Source organism: Gekko japonicus, unplaced genomic scaffold (genome assembly GCF_001447785.1).
Source record: "Gekko japonicus isolate JY-2015 unplaced genomic scaffold, Gekko_japonicus_V1.1 scaffold4, whole genome shotgun sequence".
Taxonomy (NCBI): Eukaryota; Metazoa; Chordata; class Lepidosauria; order Squamata; family Gekkonidae; genus Gekko; species Gekko japonicus.
In genome coordinates, this window is record NW_015165234.1 from 2,581,683 (window position 1) to 2,593,894 (window position 12,212).

Genomic DNA, 12,212 nt, shown 5'->3' on the forward strand with positions numbered 1-12,212 from the left:
CTTCCTCTTTTCTTCATAATGTTGTTTCTAATATTAATGCTCTCAGCTTATCTTTGCTTGACTCTGTGCTATTTAAATCTCAACATTTACTTGCTGAAAATACATTTACAGATTTTGAAACTTTAACACAGCAGTAAACTAGATGCAGCCACTTGACAACCTAAGCACCTCGCTGAATAAACTACTTGACTAAGCTTTTAATATTCATTTGTTCACAAGAGTTTTTTTAAAAAAGATTAGTTTAAATTTTCCAAAGGTATTTGAAATTTTCAAATTTTGATTGCTTCACAATCAAAGGGGAGTGAAAATTTCAAAGTCTGATTTCATGACAATCAAAGGGGAGTGGGGGCAGGGGGCGGGCAGACCAGTGACTTTATTCCGTCAATCAAGAAAAGTCAATGCAGAAAGAAAACAGAAACCTCCATTGATTCACTATTGTGTATTCTGAGATTGTAAACAATACTGATTAAACTGGTTTTGACGTGTTGATTCAGGTGTTCCAAAGAAGACATGAAATACTTTGCTCCAAAAATAGCAGTCACAAGCATAAAGGCAAAGATTTAAACTGTTGCTTTAGGTACACTTCTGAAAAGTACGCCCCCTTTTAAAGACAAAGAGGCCAGCTGCAGCCACTGAAGTGAAGAAACAGGAAAATCGAAGAAATCTCAACAGTCCTGGAACAGATGGCAAGATTCTTTCCAAAAATGTTGTAGTAACTGGTAGAGCTGGGACATCCTAAGCAGAAATATATTGATAATTAGGGTATAATACAATGCAGCAGGAAATACACTCGTCATCCTCAAATAATGGAGACTCATTTGTGGGCGGGGAAACAAAGGGGCTCTTAACTTCCTTCAGTCACAACCAATCCACTCTGAATTATCTGAGGACTGTCTCCATTCTAAAGGGTGCTAAAGGATGCTAAAAGTGTGTGGGTCAGCTCAGATTCTGAATCTTTAGAAATGCAGTTGCACTGAGAGCTCACAAGACTGTGTGAGAGAATGACTGGAGAATATTAAAGGTGCAGGAAACTAGCGGAAGGTTGAGACTGGGTCTTGGGAGAGCAGTGCAGCAGAAAGGCAATGTAGGGTATAGAACTGCACCGAATAATAAACAATTAATTCAGTTGTTCAATTGTAAAAAAAAAAAAAACAGGCAGAAAAGAAAAAGGGAACATTAGACTTGTTTTTAAGTCAGTAAAACAGCAGGTTTCCCATTAGAGCTCCCTCTGATTAACCCCCCCCCCCCCCGGCATTATAAGGAACCAGCGAATGGAAATTCCCCATTTTAACTTAAAAACATGCTTAAAACATTAGCACTCTCTGCAATATTTTGTTTATTTAACAGTGTCTGATAACTGACACCTCTTGCTCTGAATTATTGCATCAAAATGTCTGTACTGTCACAATCTTGATATGCTGTTCAAGTGTGTATCTGTAAGCTGCAAACCTACTTTTGATTTATTGACATTCACTACAGAAATCTGATGCTCAGAGTTCTGAGCCTAGGGCCCAGGGGAAAACATGACATGGCTGGGCACTGTGAGCTTTTGTACATACATTGCTTTGTTTGCTGGTCAAGAACATTAGAAGGCACCATGACACAGACTGAGGGCTATGTGTTTGTCTACAAAACTATAGTCTTCCTCAGTGGTCAGTATCAGCCTACTATCTGGGAAGTCTAAGTTCAAAATTCCCAAAGGAAATGTGCTGGGTGAACTTGGTCTGGACACACACTCTCAGCCTAATCCACCTCACTGGCTTGTTGTTATTCCTCATTTAAATAATTCACAGCGATTTCCTACTGAGCAAGATTGGGTCATGAGGGCTTGGATACAGTTAAAAGGGGGAGGGAACCCAGTTGCACTCAAAAGAGCCACAGCATAATGAACCCAACAAAACACACACTGTAGCAAGGCACACAAAAGCCTTGTGGGCAACACTTTGTTGGTCTTAAAGGTGCTTTGTATTTCTCCCATGCAATTGAGGCAGCCAAACAAAGTAAGCTCTGCCTCCTTCCCTCCCTTCCTTCAGGGAGGAGTCTCAGCCAATGGAAGAGAAGAAAGGCTTGTCTTTCTATACTGTGTGATTGAGGCAACCTGGCCAGTAAGCAAGCTCTGGCTCATTCCAGGGGGAGGGGGAGGAGCCTCAGCCAGTGCAGGGAACAGAAACCTGCCTATCTATCTCTCCTGAGTGATTGAGAGAGTCTGGCAAAGCAAGCTACGATGACGCAGCAGCAGCAGAACTGGAAGAAGAAGCAGGAGACAGCCAGTTCCACTGCAGGCCTGATAGAAGCCCTCCGGGGGCCTGATATGGCCCCCAGGCCACATGTTTGACACCCCTGCATTAGATGCTCCTCCTCTCTCTGACTCAATGCCTATACAGCAGGCTGCATGCTACAGGTGAATTCTTAGAGCTGCCCCAAATGTTACATATTTTCTATACAGAAAATCTACTGATTTAAACACTTGTACATTTGTGAGATGCTGGGAGAAGAAAGTGGGAATTTTTTCTTCATTCTTCCCACAGGAGAATGTAGGGCTCTTTGTGACCAAACCGAAAAAACATTTCTGTTTTAATTATACTCTCTAGAAACTTTACCAACATTGTTAAATTCTTTGCATTATCAACCTAGTATTTTCAGAAGTCTTGGCAATAAGGTCATCTAATCTAACTAGAAAATTTATCATGAATGCTGTCACTAGCTTCGCCAAAAGAAAACAGGAGCAAAGACTTGCCGTTGATTCTGGTTCCGTTACCCAAATTTCATTCTTTGAAATCTTCCCCATGCTATATAATATCTAGAAAAAAGACAAATACATTACTACCTTTGATGGAAGAGACACACATCCCAGACACATTTGGTATTTGTTACCAGAACAATTTGGAGAGCATGTGAAGTTACCATGAGAGATTATCCATGGCCTACTATGTAAACTTTTAGCTATTGCACATCACATGAGAAAGCAACACCTGGCTCTAAAGAAAATCATTCTTCATATATTTTTTTCTGGATGTGTGTTGTTTTACAATAGTAATATTGACCACTGAGGAAGGCCCTAAGGGGCCGAAACACATATGGTCTACTGGTCATAAGATATACCCATCAATTGTATATGTAAAAATTTCAGCTCTGTGTATAAAAAGTTTTTAGAGTCTGATATTTGGATCATTTCTTTTAACCTATTTTATCTTTTACTAATGTGTACACCATAACAAATATTTGCATTTTTATAATAACTGATTTTGTTAGCTTGACCCTCATATATCACTGACACACATAAGACTACAAGAAAATTCTTGATTTGAGTCCAATAGCACCTTAGAGAACAACACGATTTTAGGGGTGTAAGCTTTTGAGAGTCAAAGTGTCTGACGAAGGGATCTTTGAAAACTTATTGTCCTGAAATCTTGTTGGTCTCCAAGGTGCTACTGAACTAGAATCTAGCTCTTCTATTTGTAGACCAACACAGTTACCCTTTGGAACTTGTTTCTCTAGAAATTACGCTCTTGTATCTGCAGATTGGTTTATTTTACACTGAAATCTTTTGAGTGATATTCAAGTCATCCTGGTGTACATCATTAGCTACTTTGTTTGAAAAACCATACTAATGCATAAAAGGAAGTTCCAGGATCAATTAATCAACAATAATGTACATGAGAGTAAGCAACTGTTCCATGCTGAGGCAACCCAGTGGTCCATCTACCCCAATGCTGTTCACTCTGACTGGCACTGACAGCAATGACTCTTGCTATAGGAGATTCTTTAATAACCAAAGATGTCAAGGACTGAACCAGAGACTTTCAACATGCAAAGCACATGTTCTACCATTGACTACAGCCACTCACAGGGAATCCTTAGCAGCTTGTTGTTACAAGAGATTTGGCTTCTGTAATTGTTCTTTAATCCTTCTAATGTGATGAGCTTTCTTTCTTTAGCACAACAGCAGTAGCTTATATATGAATATAGAGACCGAGATCTTCCTGGCTCAGCTGCTGTATTTCAGACTTGAGTAATAGCTCTGTTTACCTCTCTGGCTGCTCTCTCTCCAGCCTGCACTGCCCCTTCCATGTAGCCACTCCATTTGGTAGCTGTTTCAGTGCCAGCAAAGTAGATCTTACCAACTGGCTCACGAATTACCCTTTAAAATATAAATACACATACACAAGTGAATGATAATCATTCTCCATGCAGTAGATTTTGATTAGGTGCTGATATACAAGGGACAACCACCTTCGGTTAACACATAGCTGGTAATAGTACAGTGTCGAATTTTCATAAGATTGGATTTTTACAATGAAAAAAGCCATTTGGGGGATGTAAAAAGGTTTATGAAACCCTTCAGTTTTCATTGTTGCACATGTTCAGAGCCTGCTTCCCCACCACCAAGTTTGTTGCTGCAGTAGCAGGGAACGGGAGCCCTTCATTTCAGCTCAGCACTACTCAATGTTAGTCTCAGCATTTTAAATGTATCCAACATCCACATGAGACAGAAACAAGTTTCCTGCCTCCATGATTCTTGCCAGAGTTCTTTCATTTTTTAAGGTTTTATTGAAAATTTAACATCAGATACAGTGACAATAAACTGTCATAAACATATGAAATCACAGTAAATAATCAAGTATCAATAAATTAACATAGGAAAACATCTATAACACAATTCTGATCAAAAAGGTCTTTGTTTTGAGCAATAAAATTTAAAACAGGGTACCAAAAATTATAATAATCAAGAGAGGCAGAGTAAGGGTCTTTATTTGAGGTTTGTATCAGTATCCTTTCCATTGTGAGAGAATCCCATATGTTCCTGTACCAACTCTTAAGAATTGGGGGTTAGGGAGATTTCCAGGAGGAGGCGATTGCAGACCTTGCAGCGGCGCACAATATAGAAACTAAATTGTTCTTAATTTGTGGGATTTTGGGATCATCCCACAAATTTAGCAACATTGAGCCAGGGTGTAATGGAATGGAGAGGGCTGTGATGATAGAAATTTGGTCTTGAACAGATGACCAAAAATTTTGGATGAGAGGGCAGGACCACCAACAGTGCATAAAGGAACCAGGAGATCCACACCTTTTCCAACACATTAGTGAGTCGGATGAGTTCATATGGTGAATCTGCAATGGAGTACATTACCAGTGAGCCATAACTTTAAAAAACTGGATCTCAATGTTAATGATCTTGGATTGATTAATAGAGGAATTCCAGATAGAGGTCCTTTGGCTATTGGTTATAAAAGAAAGGTCTTCCTTATGCCAAGCCTTGACATAAGAGGGAAGAGAACAAGAAACGTAAATGAAAAACTTATATAAAATGGATATTAGACCTGTAGAACCCTTCCCATTTTGCAAGAGCAGACGTTCAAACTCAGTGACCACTGTACGAAGTCTGTTCTTCTGCAACAGAGAATCTACCAGGTGTTTGAGTTGAAGGTGTCAAACTACTGTCAGTCTACAGTCCATGGCTGCTTCCTGGCTGAACCCTCCAAGTTATTCAATTTGGTACAGTTTCAACTATATATTTGTGAGTAACATACAGTTAGACCCTATGACCATGGATGAATTAATTCTGTTCAACCACACATAAGTCAATGACACATTCCTTGAACTCTTAATATAGTTTAAGAATGATGATTTTATGCAGTTTTGAAACAAATGTGTACATATTATTTCACCTACTTTTCTGGTATTTTTTTCAGTATAATATTACATTAAGTGCTGTGATTTATATTCAGTTATGTTTTATATGTCAGAAATTTTGGATGTCAAATGACCTGCCCCCCCCCCCCAACTTCCAATGCAGTCGTCTAGTTTTACCTTCCATATTGGAACATAATGCCAGGTGGAAAACGGGCTGTATAGCAGCCACCAGAATATTGTTCTGTACTCCAGTTTTTTTCTTCATAGTGCACTGGCTGGAAAAGCAAACCACAGGTGAGAAACAAAACAAAATAAGATATTGATTCATGACACAGTTAAAGTCTGAATTCCTGTATATTTGTGAACATAAATTAAATATCACTGATGTCAAGTTAACAGGGATTCCAGCCCTTCTGGATTACGTACAGTCCTTCAGGCTGTATCCTTAAAGCATTTCTGTACAAAAGTGATGGCAATGAAGAAGACCTATAAGGAACTACCAACTGAACTAGAATGTGCACGTTATAATCTTTTAAGACAACCTTAAGGGTAAATAGTTCTTAACATAGGTGAAACACTTCTGGAATTCCACACACACACACACACACCCAGTGGAAAAAGGTTTCTGGTGGAAAAATCTGATTGAAATGGAAAAGAAATCTGCAATGCTTTGTTGCATTCTGCACTGAATTTAATCCCCCCCCCCCCAAGTCAGCTGGGCTGAGGCAAGGAGCGGAGAGCACATGGTGAGTTGCTGCTAGAAGGTAAGGGGTTTTTCTTTCTCCCTTTGCCTTCCTAGCTGCTGTGTGGGAGCTGAGAGAGAGTTGGGTTCTTTGTAGCCTGATAGATAGTGGTTCTGTTTAAGTCTGTTTGGGGCTGTTTGTGATTTGGGGGTGGTTGGAGGCTGAGTGAGTTGCTGTGGAGTGCTGTTGCAAGCCCCACCCCCTATTGTGCTGGGCTCTGCTGTGCTTGGCAGGAAGGGGCCTTCGCTCTTGCCCTGTGGCTCTTAGCCTGTGGCTCTTAGCCTGTGGGTATTGCTTGGAGGCCTTGTAAGAACCTGAGTAGAGGCCTGCTGCTGAGTTCTGGAGAGAGAACTGCTGGCAAGGTAGCCATTTGGTCAGTCTCAAAGTTTTCAGGGTACAGCACCACAACAAGAGTTTACAATGGACTTTGGAGGAAGTTCCTGGGGCTGTAGAAGGCTGTAGAAGATAGCACTGCTCCTAGGAAGATGGATAATGAAGGATCTATTCCAGTGACCTGCCAGGGTTGTGTCATAATAATTTTTCTGCCGTGTCAGAAAATGCATTATACATTCTGCAAGTGCAAGTTTATAAGAATGCTTGAGGAGAAGGAGGGAGAACTCGAGGCACAAACCTGTACACTGAGGAACATCAGGGAGGCAGAAAGGTTTTTAGACATGACGGAAGAGGGGCTCCTGAGAGAACAGCAAGAGCTAGCAAATCCTAAGCAAGAGGAAGGAAGTAACAAGGAACAGGTGGGAGAGTGGAAGAATGTGACTTTGAGGAGTAAGATAATCAGGAAACACTCACAGCTAGTGGAGCTGCAAAATCACTACCAGCTGCTTCTGATGGTGGAAGATCAGAATAGCACACTCTGAGATCAAAAGGATGTGACTGACACACAAACACACAGGCAGAGAAGGAACCAAGCTATCCCACAGAGGAAGAGACGAGTAGTGGTGGTTGGTGACTCCCTACTGAGAGGGATGGAAAAGGTTGTGTACAGACCAGACAAGGAATCTTGAGAGGTTTCTTTTCTTCCTGGAGCATGTATCCAAGATGTGACAGAGAGAATTACAAGACTTTCAAGAAGGGAAAAAAAGACGGACCCAGGAAATTACAGGCCTGTCAATTTGACATAAATACCTCCAGACTGGATTATTGTAATTTTCTCTATGTAGGGCTGCGCTTGACTCTGCTCTGGAAGTTGTAGTTAGTGCAGAACGCTGTGGTGTGGATGTTGATGTTACCTGTGCGGGCACACCTCCGCCCAGTGCTGCATGATCTGCACTGGCTGCCTTTCGATTACCAGATCCTTTTCAAAGTGTTGGTGCTTACCTTTAAAGCCCTATGTGGCCAGGGGCCTGCATATCTTCGAGACTGCCTTTCCCCATATGAGCATCATAGAACATTGCATTCTACAAACCAGCATCTCCTGGTAGTCCCTGGCCCTAGGGATGTCTAACCAGCCTCAAGTTCACCTAGGGCTGCCAGACCCCGGGCAGGGCGGGGGCTTACCCACTTTTTGGGGCTTCAACCCAGCTGATAGCTGGAGGCTCCTTTACATTTTGCAGAGGGGAGGCAGAAGGGCAGCTGCAGGCACATGGGGCCCTTTAAGTGCTTCCAGCCGGTGGGGACAGGCCCCACACACCCAGTCTCCAAGTGCCCTTTAGGCACTTCCAGCTGGCACGGACTAGCCCCGCATGCCCGTTCTCCAAGCGGCATTGCTGCTTGGAGGTGGGGCATGGGGCCCCGGTGGCTGGAAGTGCTTAAAGGGTCCCTTTAAAGGGTCCCTTTAAGCACTTTCAGCCAGTGGGGACTGACCCCGTTGCTTGGAGTTCAGGTGTGCAGCCAGCGGCCACCGTACTGTGTCCAGTTTTGGGCACCACATTTTAGGAAGGATGTTGACAAGCTTGAGCGTGTCCAGAAGAGGGCAACCAGGATGGTGAGAATGTTGGAATCCAAGTCTTATGAGGAAAGACTGAAAGAGTTGGGTATGTTTAGCCTGGGAAAGAGAAGGCTTAGAGGGGACATGATTGCAGTCTTCAAATATTTGAAGGGCTGTCATGTAGAAGATGGAGTGGATCTATTCTCTCTTGCTCCGGATTGCAAGACTAGATCTAATGGGTGGAAATTACAAGGAAGTAGTTTCTTCTAAATATCAGGAGAAACTTCCTAACTGTAAGAGTGGTTGAGCAGTGGAACAGACTGCCTTGGGAGGTGGTGGGTGCTCCTTTGCTGGACATTTTCAAGCAGAGGCTGGACAACCATCTTTCAGGAATGTTGTAGGGTTATCTTTCGGCTATGCTCCTGCAGAGTGCAGGGGGTTGACCTGAAAGGTCCCTTCCAACATTCGGATTCTATGATAAAAAATCATTTTGACCCATGTTTAATAGTTGATAAGATTATGACTATTCTTATCCTTATACATAATTTTCAAATTACCGTGGCCAATATGCCTTATATTTAGGTACCTTGTGGAGGTTGTTATAGTCAAGTGTGTCTGGGAGATAGCAAAGGAATCAGGGACGGACCTCCCAAAATATTGCTCTATGAATGTTGAAAAAAATGAGATCTCTCTGAAATGGAATTGCTACCTTGGGGATACACACTTGGAATTTTGCAGTAACTGAAAAACTCCTGTCTTTCTTTGCACTAAGAAAATACTCTGTCTCATCATGATAGCACAGTGTCTGCTCTGGAGCAAATTTCCTGCCTTCACAGTTGCTATTACAAACTTTCCCTCCAGCTCCATAACTTCCTTCTGTGAACCTGAGCAAGCACAACAAGCATTTGAATATTTAAATCTAAATATTTCCTTCCAACTGTATGTTGTCATCAATTTTGGTCTAGGCACACTACCCACATACACATAAAGCTTGTTTATATCCCACCAATTTTAGAAGCTCTTTCTTACATGTAAAGCTTCTTCTGCTCCCAACACTTTTGCATATAGTTCACAGATTTTTCTCTTTCTACATGGACAAGGAAAAGGTTGTCAAAAATGTGAAAGATCAAATGCTCAAAGGCTGCATTCAGATATCAATATAAACAACTGTTTGTGCTTAGTACCATTCTCACAGACCTTCTTCCTCCCCCTCTTAAAAACCTGGTTCAAATATTATGGCAAATTAGGGGTTCAATTCAAAGTTTCTAAAACTAGGAAGCCTTCTATCATGCTCTGTATATGAGAAGAGAAGAGAGGATGCAAGCATGGTAACTGTTATAAGTCAAGTTGTGATTCCTGAATGCAACTTGTCAAGATTACCTTTGCAGAAGTTCCTTAAATAAAAGTTGCAGAAGTTCCTAAAATAAAAGTAATAGCCTTTTCCCTCTCTTTCAGAATATGCTGGAACTAGAGAAAATGGACCTTGTTTATGGAAGGAAAAAAGGGACCCAATGGGAATGTCTTCACTGCCTTGCTTACAATACTTCTTAGTACAACAAATTTAGAGTCTAGCGGCACCTTTAAGACCAACAAAGGTTTATTCAAGGTATGAGCTTTCGTGCGCAAGGTGTGCCCTGCACACGAAAGCTCATACCTTGAATAAACCTTTGTTGGTTTTAAAGGTGCCGCTGGACTCTAAATTTGTTCAACTGCTTCAGACTAACATGGCTGACCATCTGGATCAATGCTTCTTAGTGTCACTTCCTCAGGTCCATTGTATCCCATATTATATGGAAATGAATATTGCTACCCTCTCCACCAAACCAGTTTATGACAACCTCTCTCCCTTTGACATGCCTGAAGCATAAGAAATAGGATATTCTATTGCGTTATCAGATCAGCTAAGTTTTGTTTTATAACTAGCAGGAAGTCTAGTAAATGGAATATTTAGCCTAGAGGTGGGCAAATCCTTGATGAGCATAACATATTTTATGTCAGATTGTTTTTGTTTCATATAACCCTCATTTCATAAATGCATCAACTGTGAGAAAAAGAGGTCAAGAGGGATGTATTTTTGGGATATGGGCTTTAAATCTGTACTACAGACCAATTACACAGGAAAAGAAAAGTAGGGCTGTGATGCTCATGTTCACTCAGTCAGTCCCTACCACCCTTCATACCTTCTGTCTCACAGGTTCAGGGTTACAGGTAGTTCAGGCAGTCATGGAACACCACCCCCATCTTGCCTCTTTTGAAATATATAGAGAACAGAAAATATACGAGCCTTTCACATCCCAGGTCTCACTCACAGAGACATCACTAAACAGGGTAGCTCACTCTCTTTTAAGAATCACCCCTCACTGAGACACTGCACAGAGCTATTGGAGCTAGGGACTCAAACACTGCCACCATTTATTCATATCCTAATATATATTTATATATATAAGCTGAGATCTTAGCTTCTGTATGTGTGTGTGTAAACACATGTGTATGCATTTCCCCCCCTAAGATCATAAACATCCAGCCCAAAGGGTTAAACAAACAAGGAGTTAACTTTTATTTATGGTGTGAACATACAATTGGAGTGAATCAGATAGAGGCTGTGAATCAGATAAAAAAAGTTTATTTTCAGTTGAACTTTTGAACTATTTCCCTGTTTAGGCATTTGGGTTTCTTTGTTACAAGTTGACTCTTGTTGAGCTGTTCTTCTGCCACAGGCTCCCCTCAGCCAGTCTGTCTCCCTCTCAACCAAACTAACATCTGTTTTCAACTGTCCCTCTCACATTCCGTCAGCTCTCTTTGGTCACTCTCAGGGCTAGAGAGATCAAGATGGGTAGCCGTGTTTGTCTGTAGCAGTAGAAAAGAGCAAGAGCTCACGAGCACTTTGAAGACTAACAAAATTTGTGGCAGGGTATGAACTTTCTTGACTCAAGAAACTTTCTTGACTCATGAACTTTCAGACTCATGATAGCTCCTATCCTGCCACAAATTTTGTTACTCTTTAAGGTGCTACTGGACTCTTGCTCTTAGGGCGAGGTGAAACCTAATCTGTCTGCAACAAGGGCTTTATTTATTACAAAATAAAAAATAACAAAAACAAAACCTTAGAAGGTAATTAATTGAAATCCAGCACTGAAAAACCCAGCCCAGCATAAAAAATAGACCATAAAACCAGACCACTGATAGCTTAAAATAACACTTTCTAGACTCAAATAGTATTGGAAAATAAACCCTGGCCCTGGTCACACGGAGCACTAGGCACGCTAGAGAGACGGAAGATAGGCGGATTTTCCGGGCACGATCTCACCGCCACATCTGGGAAGCGTAGAGCTCCCGTGGCTCACCCAAGGCTTCACTCCGAAGATGCACTGTAAAAAACTAGTACCTCCGAGGTACTAGTTTCTGGAAACCGCGGGGCAAGGGCGGGCGTCAGATCATGTTTCTGGTGTTAGCTCATGGCATCCGGCGCCCGCCCATGTCCCATCGCGAAAAGGTTTTTTTGGTCAAGTCTCCATGGGTGCGCACAAGCACCCAACGGCGCATGCAAACACTTGGGTTAAAAAACAACAACACAACCCCCGCGGCGCCGCTTCTTTGCCATGCTGCAGGAGTGAGGTATGATCGGCACCTCCCCCCAACCACGGGACGTTGGCGGGACGTCGGGCGGGACGTTTGATCCGGCTGCCGCGCGGTAGTTTGCTCCGGGGCAAACAGCCACGCCTCCCCCCCGCGATATCCGGCCTGTGTGACCGGGGCCCCTTAATTAAAAGGCTGAGTGAGCAGAAACATTTTGGTCTGGCACCTAAAAGAAAGCAATGTCAGCAGCAGGTGAGCCTTGAAAGGCATTCAATAAGTGAGGTGCCACTATTGAAAAAGTCCCGTTTCTGGTTGCCACCTGCCTCACCTCTGAAGGTGCGGGCACAGAGAGCAGGGCTTTTGAGTCAGAT

At 42.2% G+C, this 12,212-nt stretch overlaps 1 protein-coding gene across 1 annotated transcript in view; it reads right to left on the reverse strand.

Moving 5' to 3' along the window:
- Positions 1 to 302: 302 nt before the first annotated feature.
- The window catches only part of LOC107109214 (amine oxidase [flavin-containing] A-like), a 59,219-nt gene continuing 47,309 nt past the window's right edge, over positions 303 to 12,212 (reverse strand). The window contains exons 11-15 of the mRNA XM_015409776.1: positions 9,295 to 9,352; positions 5,815 to 5,912; positions 4,030 to 4,141; positions 2,738 to 2,800; positions 303 to 735 (exon numbers count right to left, since the gene is read on the reverse strand). Coding sequence (XP_015265262.1) covers positions 574 to 735; positions 2,738 to 2,800; positions 4,030 to 4,141; positions 5,815 to 5,912; positions 9,295 to 9,352 — 493 coding nt within the window. The 3' untranslated portion in view covers positions 303 to 573. The remainder of the gene's footprint in view (positions 736 to 2,737; positions 2,801 to 4,029; positions 4,142 to 5,814; positions 5,913 to 9,294; positions 9,353 to 12,212) is intronic.